An 18516-nucleotide genomic window follows, 5' to 3' on the forward strand; every position below is an offset into this window, starting at 1 on the left:
CAATATTCATTACGAGCATGTATTTGTTACATGCTGATATTGGCGAGAGACATTTTAGAATTACTTTGCTATATCCGATAATTCACCATATCCGTGTTAGTTATACAGTAGACTTCCGTTAACTCGACTCCTGTTAAAAAAAATGTTTTGGTTAATTCGATCCCTACCAACAGTCCCGGTCGGTGCCCATACATTTCTATGGGCCCAAACTTCCGTTATTTCGATCTCGACATTGGCCTTCGCCGAACAATTCGAACTTGACTGGACAGCTTCGCCGCAACACAGCCATGCTACGCGATTAAACATACGCAGTGTATTGCAGTGAAGCACACCAAGAATGGGAAGGGGCCACTGTCACGGGACATAATACGCGCTTCTTCATTGTACAGGCGCGCACGCACTGTTTCCGATCACAGTACGAGTACCTAGACGTGTAATAAGCATACTGGCAGCCATTCAGAGCTATTAGTTGGCGCTTCACTGTCTCCTTTCTTCTGTCCCCTTTTCACGAAATGTATTTCGCACCACAGTCGAGTTTACCTAGGAAATATTTCTGATGTTGCTGTGGCGATTTGAGCCCTTGTATCGCCTGCCATGCGTGTCTCGTGAATGAGGCTGTTAATGGGGCCTAGTACGTGCTCCTTAAGAGGAAGCTTTAGCTCGGGCCCAACTCTGATGCCTCCTATTAAAATAAATGTTAAATGCAGAAACGCTTTTCTGAAATAACCACTGGGCTGATTTTAATGAAATTTGTTGCATTTGAGAGAAAAAGTTAAATTCTAGTGACACATGGAATCGAAATTTCGATTTAGGGCCTGAATTGTCTTGATGAAATTTTCAGAAACTGGCAAGTTTGAAAAAAAAATAGAAGCATGAAGTTAAAAAATTCGTAGCTCTGCACCTAGAACAGATATCACAGTTCTGTAAACTGCATCCATTAGAGCATCCAAAGCGGACAAACTTGATATGCCAATTTATGCCTTACGTGAATTTGTTACATTGTTTATAAGGGTGTTGCAAATGTTCTATTCACAAATTAGTGGTCTATTTGAGAGTCATGTATAATACATCAATTATGTCCGCTTTAGATGTACTATTAGCTGCAATTTACAGAATTGCGATGTCATTTTTCATTGCTGAGTTACTGAGCTGTAAACATGAGTTTCGTTTTTGTGAATGTTTATTAAAATATTGACAACCTAAATCAAAAATTCGCAATCAACAGTCACTATATTTAAACTTTTTTCTTTTAAGTGCAACAAACCTCATCAAATTAGGTTCAGTGGTTGCTGAGAAAAACGATTTCTCCTTTCCCATGTATTTAGACAGGAGGCCCCGAGCTAAAGCTTCCTCTTAAGCTGCGCACCGAGAAGCGAAGAAAAGCCATCTGGTGTTTTGGGAAAGCTAGCGAAAAGGAAGACAGTAAGATGAAAAAACTCCGAAAGTCGAGGGAATGTTTAAAGCCAACAAAAGAGCGGGGGTCTGTCTAAAACTCTGAAGGCCTGCCAGTAAACTTATTAGTAGTCTCGATGCTCGTACTGTGACCAGAGATGGTGCATGCGCGTGTGTAAATTAGATTGTAGTTGGGAATGTAACGTGCTATGTCCCCCAACTGTGGCACCTCTCCCCGCTTAGTATGCTTCACCGCATAACACGCATGTATTGCAGCGAAGCTGCCAAGTGAATTAATGGCATGTTTCGGCGTTATTTCTGCCGTTTGTTTAATTCAACCCACCGGATAATTTGATAAGTTTTGTAGGTCCCGCCAGAATCAAATTAACGGAAGTCGACTGTATTATGGTTTGACTGTATACTGAGAGGCGCCACAGTTTCTATGTCATAAACGTAATGTGTAAATGTGCTTGACAAATAATGAAATAGTTTGTTTCACCTTCTATAGCTCAAGCTTGATTGCAGGAAAAACATGTATATCACAAATTATGTATGCATTCTGACTACTTAATCTAGCAGATGTGCAGCGGGCATACTCACTGAGCACTTTGAGCTGAATGGATGCCTCGTCAGTGCCATGCATGTTCTTGGCTGTGATTGTGTAGGTTCCAGTGTGGGCACGCTTGGCTCCAGTCAGGATGAACAGGGTGTGGTAGTCTTCAATGTCAATTTTGATTTTGTCGTTTGCTTTGAGAGGCTGCCCATTGTAAGACCACTCAATGGTCGGGCAGGGTTCGCCCTTGACATCCACATCAAGTTTCAGTGCCTGGCCACTCTTAATGGTTGTGTCCTTGAGGTTGGTGCGGTCAATCTTGGGTGCCACTGTACAAGGTTGAAGAAGAGAAGAATTAACACATCAACACAATGAATATAAAATACATATTGTTACATAGTAGACTGCGCAACTACTATGTATCTGTAGATATAATAATATAATAATAATAATAATAGAAACAGACATGCAGACATGCTCATGAATATGCAGTTGGTGCATAACACTAACACAGTGATACAATTGAGGTAATATAAACAGCAAGGAAATAAATATAGCATTGTCTCCTTAAAAGGGCATAAATTATGTGCTAACAAGAAAAAAGTATGATAAACAGTATAAGAAACAGTATGATTATGCTAGGTTTTCTTTGCTTGTTAGCAATTTAGTGTAGATGGCTGCATCCTTCAGTGGGTAAAAGTCTCAAGACCAGAACACCAGACCCACACGTTGCATCTCATATTTGTGACATATACTGATGAGATGAGGAAAAGGAATTTAAATATGACTTTCCTTTTTAAGCCACTCTGATTTCAGCTTGATAATGAGAAAAATGTTACAGAATTGAATAATATGTTTGTACTGTAGAAAGCAGGAGGTATCTATTGTGAAAACCACATAAATGACTTCTGTTCTTGCTGTCCTAGAGTCAGCAGATGCACCAAGACAAAAATTGACAAACACAAGTGTACACGTTCGTAAATGTGCCTAGAAGTGTGTTGCCTATACAACAACAATGGCCAGCCCCAACTAGCCCACCAATAGTGCCTCAGCAATTCCTGTTTAGTGCTTGCAAAGTGAAGAACTCACACTTCCTGGGCTTGGCCACCACAGATCGGGAAGCGTCACTAGGCTCGCTGGGTCCTTCCTTGTTGATGGCAATCACACGGAACTCGTACTCCTCCCCCTCTTCCAGATCACTCACAGTGGCCTCGTTGCTGGTACCAGGAACTTCCTTGGCCTTCTGCCACTTGTGCGTGCCCTTCTTGCGTTTCTCGACTGCGTATGCTGTGATGGGAGTGCCTCCATCACTCTCTGGTGGCGACCACTTAAGATCCACATGGTCGCTGTCCCAGTCAGTTGGCTCGGGACGGCCCGGTTTGCCAGGTTCATCTGCACGGGTGCAAAACCGGGCAAGGTGTTAATGTATGCACTGGTTTTCCTTTGATATGTGCCAGGCAGAGGATGAAAGCAATTCTATACCCACTTATTAGACAGAGCTTCACAGGAATGGAGCCTAAGAATGATCAACAATGATTGCTAAAAAGATAAAGATGATTCTAGAGCCTACATTTTAACAAGAGTACGTGTTTTCGCCAGAGCAACAGCAGTTGTTACCCTGATGCAGACAGGTCTCTTTGTCAAAACATTAACTCTAGAGAGATCGCTTGTTCAACCACTGTTGATTATACCTACCTATATAGCACCTGTAGTGAACATATTTGTAAGACATATTTGTTGTGAACATATTTCTGTCGCAAAGTTGAGCCAATTATTGCTACATTCACTTTTACAGCATTTTTAACAAGAGCACCTTCAGAAGGTAGAGGTCTATCCAGCTATGCACTTGATGTTAATCCCTCATCTCTTGTTACCTCCTGCATTCAAGTGACTCATCTGCACAAACTCAGGTTTGCGTTTTGGTAAGTTTCAGCTTTCAAAGAAATTAAGGCAGAAGGTATCAAGTGGAAGAAGCCTGATAAGCAGGAGCCACATTTTTCCATTTCAGAGAAAGACAGCAAGTTTTGCTCTGGTTCACTTGCATACACTCAATGAATCTGGCACACATTGACCATAATTCAAAGAACGGTTATGCAAATCATGAACTCCCAAACAAAATCATGGTTTTCACAGTGTCATTATTTTATGATATTGTGTTCTTGCCAGTTGCATCTCATTTGGAACTAATGTTATGTTTATACCTGTGCTGCAACTGTCACAACAATTGATGTCATAGCAAAAGTCAAACGACAGATTTGAGCTAAAGAGTAAGAATCCAAGGAACACTTTACAAAATGACATGACTAAGCATAGTAAGGATCCTTTGAAAATGAAAATGTTGCACATGACTATTTTAGCCTTATAAAGGGTAGGATGCTTAAGGAAGCCATCGTAGTGCAAATAAAACAGACACAAGAGAGACAAGGCAGGACACCATGGGCGCTACCCATCTGGTGTTGTCTTTCTCATGTCTGTGCTATTTGAGCTACAATGGCTTCATTAACTATCAACCAACTAGCCCAAGAACAGGTTATTTTTAGGCTAGGATAATTTATAGGGGATAGGTGGAAACTATAGCTGTGTAGTATGCTGGCATACTTCGTAAGATACTGTTAAGCATATGCATACTTGGTAAGCAAGTAAGTATGCATACTTAGTAAGCATATTGTAAGTTAAACAGCCAAAATATTTAGTTAACGTTCGTTTTTCTTGAATATAAAGTAAAAGATATGTCAAAAAAGAAGAAAAGCAACAACACAGTCCTAGTGTAACATTATTCTTCTCAGTGTTCTCTCTCCTTTTTTTTTTTTTTTTTTTGCGCTGCTTCAAAGAAAAGTGAACTGTCAAACTCAGTGCTACTGTGGCTAACATCACAACTGAATGGCACATTGTCCATATACAACTGTGTTACCTGTTTTTGACTTGAAAATAGTCTTGGCAACTGTCTTGCTTTTACAGCATAGATGCAGCTGCAAGCAGTACACTTCTGTCACTTACCAAAGGGATTCTTGGCAAGCGTGCTTGTTTCCGTCTCAAGCTCCTCAGAGTCACCTTCCTTGTTCACAGCACGCACTCGGAACTTGTACTTCTTGCCTGGAACCAAGTTCTTGACCTCCAGCTTGGGTTCCGTTGATTTTCCAGCTGGCACCCAGCGGCCAGTTTCCTCGTCCATCTTCTCCACCTCATAGCACTCGATTGGGCAGCCTCCGTCATCGTCTGGCTTCTTCCAGCTTAGTGAGCAACCATCCTTACGGACATTGGACACTTCCAAGGGCCCATTGGGCTTGCCTGGCTTGCCTGCAGGAAATTAGAAAGAATAAAGCTCAAACTACTGTCATATGACATCTCATTCATTTCAAGCAACTCAATCTTTCACTTTACCGTCACGTGGTTACAAAGCTGGAATAATGATTTACAAAAATTGATGATGCACTTTTACAAATCTACTGGAACCATGTTGTCGCAGTCATCTCATTAAGTTATAGTGTGTACAGCACAAGGGTGTCATGTTTGAATTGCAGAACAGGAGAATGATTGTACATTTGAGGTAAACATCATCATGAAGAAACTTAATGTGTGTGTGCTTTACGTAAGAATACATGAGCATTTCGGCAAGGTCATACCACATAATTTTCAGGGAACAGCTATTTGTTTTAAACTTCTTAGCAAAAAAAAGTTGTCGCAGTTTCACCTGAAAGGTGAAGCATCAATTGCGATAGCAAATTTGAAGAGAGCTATACGGAGTAATGATAGCAGCTTTATCAGCTGTATAAACTTGGACATGCAGCAGCACTGGCAACACGCAGAACTGTTGTCGACGCTGTCGGTGTTTTGCCCGCGTTCGCTCAAAATGCATGCGGCGTTGGTGACTGTTGCCGGAGCCTCTGATATAAATAGGCACTTGGTGCCGCAGCTAAACGTCGCCTCCCTTCCCTCCCCCTCCCCCCCACGGCCTTTCGTGCGTCGGAAGAAGGCACGTTTGCTCTATATATATGGTGATTGTAGAGGAGGAAAGAGACGCCTACTTCTGCAGCCCTTAAGGGAGCACAGAGCAGAACGTGCGTTTGTTCTCCGCCGTGCGTTCACTCCCCGTGAAAGCGCGCGTCCCTCGCGCCCTTTCACTCGCACATACAGCGTTCGGCGCACGGCGACGATTTCATCTCCATTGACGTCATACGGAACCTCACGGCGACGGCGACGGCAGAAATCTGCTTTTGAGTGTCCATATAATTGCTATCGCAATAAAACAGGAATGGTATCATTGTATCATAACTGTGGCTCAAACAGGCCTAACGAGGGCTGTACTTTTCACTGATAACATTTATATACCTTTCAATTATTACAGCACACGGTGACATGCCTCAAAATAAGTATATAGACAATTGGTGACATCACAATGCTTCTGCTGATCATCCCGTAAATGCATTCAACAGCCACAATATATTTTAATATAATGCTAATTGAAAGTTTGTCTTCCCACAGGCTTCCTTTATCACTATTGCTTCTACTGATTTTAGCCCAATCAGTTCTCACCAAAATAACACCTCTGAAGGTGATCTACAATGAATATGGCCTTAGATATTTCACCCACCTAGAACATTGATTTCCACTTCTGCCTCGTCCGTTCCAGAGTCGTTGGTAGCTTTGACTTTATAGACACCTGTCTCCTTGCGGGTGGCCCTCAGGATGTTGAACTTGGTGTTGTAGTCCACATTATCAACCTGATAAACCTCGTCAGACTTGACCTCACCCTTGCCCACGTGCTCCCAAGTGACCGTTGGCGGTGGCTCGCCGATGATGTCCACATCAAAGCTGACCGCCTGGCCAACCTTGATCGTCAGGTTGCGCAGATTGGTTCGGTCAATACGTGGCTTCACTGTAGAAGAAAGGTTACTGCATGAGAAGCTATTTCTTCAAATTTTCATCCAAAACAAACCTCAACTGCTTTTATCCAAATATTGAAAAAAAAAAAAGATGCTACTAAGAGTAAACCTTTAATCTTGAATGTAGTTTGTCACTCAAGTGAATAAATAATCAAACCAGTGCTAGTTACACTATAGCAACGAGAGTTTCAGTGGTTGTGCTCTACTTAAGCACTCAAAAGTGCGCATAGTAGTCTATAGAATTTTCACAGTGGCTTTTCGAGGCGTGCAATATGAGGCACTACTCAGTTTCACAGTTATCAAGCGAGACCTTTATAAAGAGCCAAAAGCAGAAAGACTGAAGAGAGGGGTCATACTTACGGTGCTTGTGTTTCATGAGGTGAGGTGCAGTGGCCTCACTCGGCTCACCCGGACCAGCCTTGTTAACGGCTCGTACACGGAACTCGTACTTGTCACCTTCCTGAAGCTTGTCAACTTTGCCCTCAGTCCTGTTGCCAACCACCTCAGCGGCGGGTGTCCAGTCATGGCTGTACTTGTCTTTCTTCTCAATGATGTAGCCCGTGATGGGTGCACCCCCATCCTTGAGTGGCTCATCCCACTTGAGCACCACGAAGTCTTTGTCGTAATCGGTGATGACTGGCATACCTGGTGCTCCGGGTTCATCTGCCATGTCGCATGCATACCACGTGCAAAATGAGTTCTGAGGCTATTTCCACATACGGCTGCCTACATTTTACTTGTGGTGTAACGGTTGTGCAAAGCCAACCTTTCTGCATTCTCAAGCTTTATGAAATGGATATTAGCTGTGTGTTGCATTTAACTCACAACAAACCTGAGTGTTCATGAAGACAAAGTTCCTGACCTATCTGCCATTTGATGCAGCTTAGCACAAATTGAAAATGCTTGTTCATGTAAAAAAATCCAAAATAAACACTGTGTGATATAACGGGTCAGACTCAACAAATTGTAGAGCGGCAGCACATGCCTACTAATTCATCCGACTGTAATCAAGTGTGACATATGGCTGGTGAGATAGAACCTCTGCGAAATGTGTTATTCAAGATTGCACTGAAACTGAGCAAATGTTTCTGTCATAAAAAGTTTGCTGTCGCTATCTATTTGCTGTATATTTTTGCCTTTGAAGTTCTTTTTGATATCCACCATAATATCACGTAACTCACTTTTCAGAGTATGAATGAAAGAAATTTCTATGAAGTGTATAGTATGCTCATGTGCACTGACAAGAAGGTGGGGCTATGTTGACTATTTTAATGTTTCATGGTGCTGTGCCAGTCTCAGGACGCCCTTTCGGTCTTAGCATCTTGATTTATTCATAACTTTTTTATCTAATGGTGCACGAAACTTACATTGAATTGAAATTACTTCATTGCATGAGCTGCACATTAGATGTTAAATAGCACAATTTCACTGTGTCTGCTAAAGAAAGCTAAGAAATGATGAAAGGTAATATATGTAAAAAGCTGACTTCATGATGACTGCCAAAGTTGACTTGCGCCATACCTGTAAGGTCTGTTGGTCCAATGATTGTACCACCACGTTTGTAGTTAAAAGTCTGAGACTACACCAAGTATGTTTAAAGAGCATGTTGCAGATGTGCACAACCACAGCACTCAGTTGTCTGATGCTGTAGACTTTCCATCGTTTGAGTCAATGCTCTATTTTGAAAGTGTTATCTACATGTTATGTACATGTTATGTCATTAGATGTTGCCTGCGGTTAAGCTGTAAGGCTTTGCTTGTTTAGAGCAATAGTGCGCATGTTTGCAAGAGCTGTGACGTGTGCTGTTATAGTGTACAGATGCTGCATATCATCTGGTTATAGTTCATATTCATGTTACACAAAGTACCTATTATTATAAATCTCAAAGTAATGAACAAGCAATAGCTGATAAGTCATGGGTGATATTATATGCTATGTCATGGGTTATATTATGTGTTTTTTTTTTGTTCAGCATTGAAATTAGAGCAGCATACACAGCCACACTTAAAATAAAACATTATTCACGTGTCCTTCTTTAAAACAATTAACAAAACAAGGCTCGCTATAACAATCAAAACATAAAAGCATTATCTGAATCATGCCAAGTGATTCAGTTGTTCACATATGCATCTGCATACACACAAGTGAAAAATTTTTATTAAAAAAAAGCCTTCCAAAAGAGTGACTCACAGATCTTGAGCTGCCCTATGATTTGCTTTATGCTTCTAGTACTGCACTTTTAATAAAATGGAAGTACACTGGCAAATAAGTTTTTTGTTTCTGGAGTAAATATGCAAGAAAGCAGTAAGGCAGCTTTCCATTAAGCTGTTTAAAATCAACCTGCATAGCGATAAGCACTATAAAATTAGGTAGTTCCCAAATGTATGTTCAGAGTAGCTGCAATCAAAACTTATTTCCACAAAGCTTAATAGCACTAACTAGAGGACAAACTAAGCGAGTGACAAGAGCTGTTGCCAAGCCCTGCAGCATGGTTCTCATAGAACTTCTGGCACTCCAACACTCAACACTCCCTCAATAAGCAGATTATGTGTAGTTGTGTGCTTTGATAGTTTGCAACGCAGTGGCGCCACGAACACCACTAATAGTACTACCACACTACCAGGGGGCACCACCAAGGTGTGACATTCTTGGAATAAAAAGTGCCGAGCCCTTGCTTACTGGACCAGCTGAACTCAACTCATTTTTAGAACCACTACATTATGGAGTGCTGAAAGTTTCATAGCAATGGCAGTGCTGAGACAAGGCAGTGGCTCTAGTAAAGCATGACATAGCTTTGAAGCTTTGAAAGGGCTGTAAACATAATACCAGCTCACGAAAGCACTAGTGTTTATACACCCAAGTCCCCCTTTGATAATGACAGTTACATAGAATCTTTGTGCAGATAATTCAAAGCAACAAAGACATCCTGAAGAACCAGAAAATGAAGTGACGCAGTGCTCACCGTATGGGTTCTTGGCAAGGGTTGATCGCTCCGTCTCGAGTGGCTCAGATTCACCCTCATTGTTGATGGCCTTAACACGGAACTGGTACTTCTTGCCTGGTTCTAGTCCAGTCACCTTCATTTCAGTGGTGTCCTTGTCAGCTTTCCCACAGGGCACCCACCGGCCAGTTGCAGTATCCATCTTCTCCAGCTGGTACCCCTCGATTGGAGTACCACCGTCATCTTTAGGTTTGTTCCATGACAGCTTGCATCCCTTAGCGTCCACATCTGTGACCTCCAGTGGTCCCTCGGGTTTGGAAGGCTTGTCTGTGAATAGCATGGAGCACCACTGCAAAATCTGCTTAGATACTGTAGTTAGCAGTTTCCATTCATTTTAACTACTTGGTCAAGAAAAGCCATATGACTGAAGCGCTAACTGACTGGAAGGCAACAGAAAGGTACAATTAACCTTATTTTACGTGTCAATTAAGCTTAAGCTTACGTGCTAGTACCTCACCATGTATACTGATATTTTATTGAGCGTTACTAAAGGAAAGTTACTCTAGAGTAACTCAACACAAACTAAGGTGCATTGTTACTTTGGCTGCTCATTAAGACAACAAACAATAACTTATGATAGATGCTGACCTTTACAACTTTTTCAATGCATACAGTGTTTTAAATATGTTTCGTAACACCCAGCAAGCTACTGCTTATGGTCCTCTTGCTCTAGCAAGGAGAGTGAAGTTAGTCATAGTGGTGTCAAAATTAAAGTTATGTCTCACAATGCCACTCCTGTTCATGCCAGATAAATAACCTCCATGAAGGGCTGACATTTGACGGATATCATGCTGACCCATGAAGTTAGAAAGTTGGATGTTGCTTACCGAGGACGAGGATCTCTATGGTCTCTTCGTCTTTTCCTGATGAGTTCTCAGCTTTGATTGTGTACTTGCCAGAGTGCTTGCGGGCCACCTTGCCTATGCACAGGAATGTCTTGTAATCCTCATCTTCAATCTTAATAACATCACCCTTCTCCAGTTCTTTTCCATTGAAAAGCCATGTAGTTTTTGGTGGAGGTTCGCCTATGACTTCCACGTTAACCTTGGCAATGTGTCCAGCACGGACAGTGATGTTCTGGAGGTTGTCCCGCACAATCTTTGGTGCCACTGCAAGCAAGAAGCAACTTAGTCAAAACTTGTTTTAAGCCACATGGCTGCCCAAATGCGTGAGAAGATTTGCTGAAATTTAATCTTGTAACATTGATGACCTAGTTTAAGTTGTACAGAGTATCACAGATTTTGCTAAGTAAGCCCAACAAAATGTAATGTCTCTTTGTAGAGCAGAATTACCACTGGCTTAGATGAGGACTTCCTAACATTATTTTTAAGTCTTTCAAGGTGACACACACAAACAAATCACCTACTTCTGTAAACTGCTACATTTAGAAATCCTACTAAATCTGCGCCAGTATCTATGAAAGCATCAGCATGAGGACACATTAATAAATGTGCAATCTATGTTACTGTCATCAATCAGTTAATTTCTAGCATTGCCTATATATGCATGAGGAGCATAAAACACAATGTAGGATACTTGTGGTCACGCTTCACCAGTACATAGATAATAACGAACTATTGAGATTGTTGTGCCATAGAAAATTGATTACGCACCTCTTCCTCCATGTCGGCCATCACGGTGCATGCAAACCATGAGATTCAAAAATGATGCTAAAATTGATTTAAAAATGTTGGTTTTGAGTTCAACAGGAGCTGAGAGTGCTTCTATGTGACTATATTGTATTGTGAGCTACATATTTTAAAATAAGTACAACTACACACCAAATGATTTGCAAGCAAGAGCACATGCACTAGGAAGCTGACCAGCTGAACTAAGTTTAGCAGAATAGCTGATTGGCGAAGCTACATGAAGTCAGTTGGCCCCTGTTCACATCAAGCCAACCAACACCAGGCACACAACTTTCACCTCAAAACAGGCCGCCCACAAGAGCAACACTCCAAGTATGTGAAATGTTTCTGTTTTACATCATGCAGAAATCTTTAGTTGTCATTTCAGCAGAGTAAATGCCCAAACAGAAAAATGAAGGGCAAAGTAAGAGATGGGCTTACGGAATCGCTCCTTGCAGAGGTGTGTTCCTGTTGGCTCACTGTGCTCTCCTGGGCCAGCCTTGTTGACGGCCCGCACGCGGAATTGGTACTGCTGTCCCTTCACCAGGCCTTCCACCTTGGCTTCGGGCTTGGAACTGTTCGTCTCCAGGCAGGGCTCCCAGTGGCCACCGACTCTGTCCTTCTTCTCAACCACATACCCCGTGATGGGTGCGCCTCCATCGTCCTTGGGTGCATCCCACTTGAGGTCGACGTGCTTCTCGTCCCAGTCCACAATCTCGGGTTTTCCTGGCTTGCCTGGTTCGTCTGCACCAAAGCAGCAACACAGCAACATGCGTCAGCAACAGGCACATGCATGAGAAACTCTGGCAATTCTGGTTAGTAAGATACCCATAGCACTGATATTCTGCATTTTTGTGCATATTTGTGCATTTTTGTGGTGAAACTGCACCACAGGAAACTGTAGTAACAAGGCCATTAAGAACTGTTGTGCACTTACCATATGGGTTCTTAGCAAGTGTTGGTCCATCAGTGACCAAGGGCTCCGATTCTCCTTCGGCATTGACTGCCTTCACACGGAACTGGTACTGCTTTCCAGGTATGAGCCCGGTCACAGGACACTCAGTCTTGTCAGGGTCCACTCGTGCCACGGGCACCCAGCTGCCTGTCTGCGTGTCCATTTTTTCCACGACATATGCTTGAAGTGGCTTGCCACCGTCGTCTTCTGGCTTGTTCCACTTAAGTTTGCAGCCTTTGTCGTGCACATCCGACACCTTGAGTGGGCCTCCTGGTCTTGAAGGTGCAGCTATGAAAAGAGTGATCACAAAAAGAGGGCAAGAAAAGGTTCACCAAGTGAAGATTACCAAGTAAGGTGCACAGCTCAGAGCAAGAAAGAAAACGGTACTGAAAAACAATGCACAGCACTGGCATCCACAGGATGCTTGCTGTACTGAAAGCCATCCCAAAAAGATTATAATAAAATTCATCTTTGATGAGAACATCCATAAGCAAAACCAACAAGGTGTCTGCCTTCTTTTACTAGCCAAAGGCATCATGTACAGGCAAGCTCAAAAGTTTATGGGATGCAGGTTCTGCAAAAAAAGTTGAATGTTAGCCTAGTTCAATCTTTTGACCCTGCATGTACATTAAGCTTGGCCAGCACGAATTCAACATTTTTGTCATAAGCCTTTGTTTTCCATACTTATAGTGTGGAGCTTTTACCGAGCCTATAATGTCTTTTCATTCTAACATTTCTATATGTCACGCAGTCCAAACTTAATCTGCCATACAAATAATACTGTGTTGTAGCATAGTACTACTTGAAATTAAGCATAAAGTATTGAATAATTCAAGTGCAGTGACAGTTAACCACAAATACTCACCAAGAACAATAATTTCAACTTGTGCTTCATCTTTTCCATGCTCATTTTCAGCAATGATCTTGTAAAGGCCAGAGTCCTTGCGTTGAGCATCATTGATGTTCAGTTTCGTGTTGTAATCAACATTGATGACCTCCACATTGTCTTTAGTCTCGACAATCTTTTCCACCAGCTTCCAGGTGACCTTTGGCGGTGGTTCACCACGAATGTTGACATCAAGACGGACTTGCTTGCCCTTCTTGACCATTGTGACGTCAAGGTTTGTGCGGTCAATGTATGGCTTCACTGATGACGAGAAAAAAATAATAGCAAAAAATAGAGTAAGCAAGCAAGTTCACTATAACAAACAACCAATACATGATGCATAAAGTTGTATTATTGATTAGACCATTGTAGATTCTCCACTAAACCAAATATATCAGCTAAACAAGAGCAACACGTAAGTATAATAGCTGCATAAGTTGAAAAAAAAAAAAATATGTGCACCGTCTTATTTATACAGCATTCCTGAACATGTAGATGACATTGTGGCTAAATAGTAAATGGCTCTTGTCTTTCTTACACATGCATCTAGCTACATATATAGAGCTTAGAACAAAATGTACTGATTGAGTTGAATGTGAGTCATTCATTGGCAGGTGGTTAGCGAAAAGGGACGAATACACTGAAAGAAATTTTATTTTGTACTAGACACTAACTATTCCTTGGTTGCTCCTTACAACTAGTACAACATAACACAAACAGAGCATCAATTAAACTAAGATATTTGCAATTCAAGGCCAGTGTCATCATAATAGACATGACATTTACGTAGCTGCTGTTTAAACGCAGCAATTAACTGTATCAGCCCTGCCCATATGGTTTTTATCACTTTAAGCAGGCAAGTTAATGCATATTCCTGCCACATCAAAACAAAGCTGAGATGCTGAACACTAGGGTCAGAGTTTGCAACTTTGATCGATGGCTGAATCGACACCTCACATATCTCTCCCACCATATGAATAATAAGGTAGATGTTCTTCCCTTAGCATCTCTGTTAATGATGGTCTGCAGTGCAATAAACATTGCTGAGATCATGCTGAGAGCATGAGACTGTTGATCTGGTACTGCTCTTCACTGAGCATGCGAAAATACTGATACTAATACAACAAGCGAAAGAGCTTGTGCTTGATAAATTTTGACAGCTGTTGGCACCTTTAAATCTCAAGAAACTGTCACAGTGTCAGCTGGTAGTTACAGAAATTCATCGCAGAACAGAGAAGACACAGGGAGGAGAAATATAAAATGAAGAATGCTATCTGTTTGATGTCATGACATTCATTCTACGGTGGCTTGTCAAGTTAATTTCTCTCTGTCTTGCCTATTTTTGGTGCTAAGTTTTAATGACTGAAATATGCCTCGGCCGACTGCAAGAGGCTGTAATTTAAGTAGTAGTTGTACTCTTGCTTGCAAGTTTTTTTTATAAGCCAGCTTAATGGGCTCACAGTAGCAGGCTAGTAAGCAATGGGTCTACCAAGCTGAACCAGAATAGTGACACTTACATTTTCTGTGCTTGACAGTGTGCGTCTGTGTTGGCTCACTGGGTTCGCTGGGACCTGCCTTGTTGACAGCCACCACCCTGAACTGTAATTCAGTGTTTTCTTTGAGGCCGGCCACTTTGGCCTCTGTCTTGGAGCCAGGCACTTCGGCAGCCTTCTCCCAGTCAGTGCCGAAGCGATCCTTCTTCTCTATAACATACTTCTCAATTGGGGCACCACCATCACTCTTTGGTGGCTCCCACTTGAGGTCTACGCTGGTGTTGTCCCAGTCAACCAGCTCGGGTGTTCCTGGCTTGGTTGGCTCATCTGGGAGGCAGGCATTGTTGACAGTTGTGTTCAGATTACATCTTTTGTCTTGTATGTCACTTTATAGAACGCACTTCTTATAGACCAATTACATTGGAGGCATTGCTAATGAGAATAACACAGCTCAATGGCTACTACATTCATATTTCTTGTGTAACCTAATGTAATGCCTTGAGAGTAGCAATACCATTTATACAAATGATAAAAAATGCAGGAAATAAAACAAAGAAAGTATGCATTTCCAGCAACCCAAATTTATTTACTTCTAAAGCAAACGACAACATCCCACATGCTTCTCACTGGCTGGAAATAATGCCAGTGCACTCGCTTATCTACTAATCACGTCCCCTCATCATGATAACTGAAAGATATGCCAAACCTTGGGCAATTCAAGGAGTATGGTGTCTATTATCAGAACAGTAATGTTGGCACAGACAATGAGAAAGGAAGATTTTATGATGACTGCATTAGTACTTACCATATGGGTTCTTTGCAACTGTTCCCTGGAGTGTCTCCAGTGGTTCGGATTCGCCCTCGTCATTGACAGCAGTGACCCTGAACAGGTACTCCTTGTTGGGGGTCAGGCCAGTGACCTCAATCTCTGGCTTGTCTGTCTTGCCAACACGGGTCCAGCGACCAGTTTCCTTGTCCAATTTTTCAACTTCATAATGGCGCAGTGGACAGCCACCATCATCCTTTGGCTTGTTCCACTTCAGCTTGCAGCCCTCCTTATGGACATCCTTGACCTCCAGTGGTCCTTCGGGTTTGGCTGGTTTGCCTTTGGTAAGAGAAAAAAAAAATTAGAAGTAGTATTGCTTAGCAAAATGCGATTTTTATACCTTCGTTCCCCATAAGTATGTCAGTAAAAAGACACAGAGAAAGTGTAAAGAAATAGTTCACTGGCTTAGGCTGTGTGCATTGCCTGCAGTTCACGTACTGTGAATTTGAAGTGATCACTCTGCAGAGCTGACTGCTCAATCAATATAGTAATCGGCCTAGGATTTTCCATTCAACACATACAACACATCTGGTTGTGTTTACAGCGAGTGCCATGACTTGCTTCATGACTGGTTTTATTGGTTGTGGAGTGTAATGATATTTTTGTTAAAATAACAACCTTTGTACTCAACTATTGTGCTTCTACAAAGGCACAAGCACGCTTGCTATCCTGTATGCTAGCTATTTAAAACGTCAAGCACACTGTTTCTCACAACTGATGCATTCCAAGCTCAATGCAGAAAACATACCTTATTGTGATGAAGTTAAAGTGAATGTTGATCAACATTCATTCACTCAAGTAAGTCATGACAAATAAAAAGAATAGAAAGTACTACCCACCAAGAATAGTGATGTCGATTGAGACAGAGTCCTTTCCATTCCTGTTGGTAGCAGTGATGGTGTACTTTCCAGACTGCTTGCGAAGAGCTTTGACTATGCCAAAGTCGGAATGGTAGTCCTTGTTCTCAATGGTGGTGTTCTCATCAGGGCTGAGCTTTTGCACAGCTTCACCAAACGTCCAGACAATTTCAGGTGGTGGCTCACCAATGATGTCAACCTCAAAGGTGTGAGACCTTCCCACCTTCAATATAATATTCTTCAGGTTGGTTCGGTCAATGCGAGGTTTCACTGGACAATGAAGAGGAGGACAGGAAAAACAAGTCATTGGGGTTTGTTTGTGCAAAATGCGTGCAGTAAACAAACCATGCATTGCAGACTGAAAAACGACCAATAAACCTTTGGCTTTATCAAAACTTACATTTTTATGTTTACCCTCTCTCTGTTAAACAACATGTGTATCCTTTTTGCTATGCCTCACTTGCCTTGGATGCATAAGCGCCACTTTAATTGCCTCATTTACATTGCAAACTTCAGCATTCAAGTGCACCAGTTCATTATTAGGCAGTGTTACCAAATTCTAGAAATGCACCCACTCAAAGTGACCATCCCATTATTATCCAAGATCATGGTGTTAGCTAAAGATGAGCTATGATGCCCCATGGCAGAATTCTTCCCAAATGTTTTTTGTCCAGCTGCTGTCAACAGCTTAAGTTTCTGATTAGTATGCTTTGTTGGTCTCTTATCATGGCAACATGAATCAACAAAGTAGACCTGTGTTAAGCAATCTGCTAACGTGTCTATATTCCCACCATTCATTAACAGTACTATATTATAAACTTTGTTTTTGTTCAGTGCTAAAGCAGTCTTGTCAGCTGAAGTTGGATTTCAAGTGGCTCCATTTACTATAGCAAGTGCAACACAGTAAACCCTTAGCTTGCTTCCATGTGGTTTACTGTGACGGAATTCTACAGTCAAACCTCAATGTAATGAAAACCTATATAGCGAATTGCTGAGTATAATACGTAAATATACACAAAGTCTTTCTTGCTGATATCAGCATCTAATAAGTACTATATGCTTTTTGATGAATATACAATATAATTAACTGTATACTATGCAATATAACTATTTTCTTGTTGGATATAACTTTTTTAGAATGAGGTTTCACTGTACCACAGTAGTTGCTGACACTACAGCTCGACCCAGCGGCACACCTGCACAGCATGAATTTTCAGTCGTGCACAGCAGAGGTGACCACTCACAGTTACGGTGCTTGACAATGTGGTTCTCAGTGGGTTCGCTGGGCTCTCCCACACCGGCCTTGTTGACAGCTCGCACCCGGAACTGCATGACCGAGTTCTCCTTGAGGCCATCCACGGTGGCCTCGCACTTGTCACCGGGTGTCTTGAGGGCCTCCACCCAGTCAGAGCTGTGCTTCTCCTTCTTCTCCACAATGTAGTGGAGGATGGGGCGCCCACCATCGTTGGTCGGTTTGTCCCACTTGAGGTCCACCTTTGTGTTGTCGTAATCCACGATCTCTGGCTTGCTTGGCTTGCCAGGTTCATCTACCAAGGCAAACATTGTAGATGAGCAGCAGAGCATAAGGGGCATCATGCTACTTCACACAAAGGTACACTAAGTGCTGCCAAACTCTTGAGTGTTGATACTTTAATAAATTTGCCTAACTTTCCCCCTCTTCATTATCCTGCCAGCTCTTTTTCTTATCCCCCTCACCCTCCACCACACACACAGAGGTGCGCTTTTCACATCTCCCAGAGTGACATTGACTGCACGAAGTATGTGACAGGACATAATATAGCATTGTCACAAGTGTATAAGGGCATTGCTCTCGTGGCAGCAGTGTGCCAGTTTCTGTGTTCACACTCTGTTCAGCAGCACTCGCATGCAGTAAGACTGGGCTTTAATCTTGTCGCCACTGACGCTGGAAACAAGCTCCATTTCATGCACCAGAACTGGTAGGTCCTGGTGCATCTGGTGCATCGAAGGTTCTGGTAGGCTAGAATTTTATGATTGCACTGTGCACTTCAGTGTGCAAGGCA

At 42.2% G+C, this 18516-nt stretch overlaps 1 protein-coding gene across 1 annotated transcript in view; it reads right to left on the reverse strand.

Moving 5' to 3' along the window:
* The window catches only part of LOC119434029 (twitchin-like), a 225374-nt gene that overhangs the window by 76051 nt on the left and 130807 nt on the right, over positions 1-18516 (reverse strand). Inside the window, 14 exon segments of the mRNA XM_049659376.1 lie at positions 1993-2274; positions 3035-3337; positions 4943-5242; positions 6537-6821; positions 7189-7491; positions 9791-10096; positions 10657-10938; positions 11899-12201; positions 12395-12700; positions 13278-13559; positions 14816-15118; positions 15597-15896; positions 16457-16744; positions 17719-18021. Of these exon segments, the coding sequence (XP_049515333.1) occupies positions 1993-2274; positions 3035-3337; positions 4943-5242; positions 6537-6821; positions 7189-7491; positions 9791-10096; positions 10657-10938; positions 11899-12201; positions 12395-12700; positions 13278-13559; positions 14816-15118; positions 15597-15896; positions 16457-16744; positions 17719-18021 (4146 nt within the window).

The sequence above is a fragment of the Dermacentor silvarum genome, chromosome 11 (genome assembly GCF_013339745.2).
Source record: "Dermacentor silvarum isolate Dsil-2018 chromosome 11, BIME_Dsil_1.4, whole genome shotgun sequence".
NCBI classification, from domain to species: Eukaryota; Metazoa; Arthropoda; class Arachnida; order Ixodida; family Ixodidae; genus Dermacentor; species Dermacentor silvarum.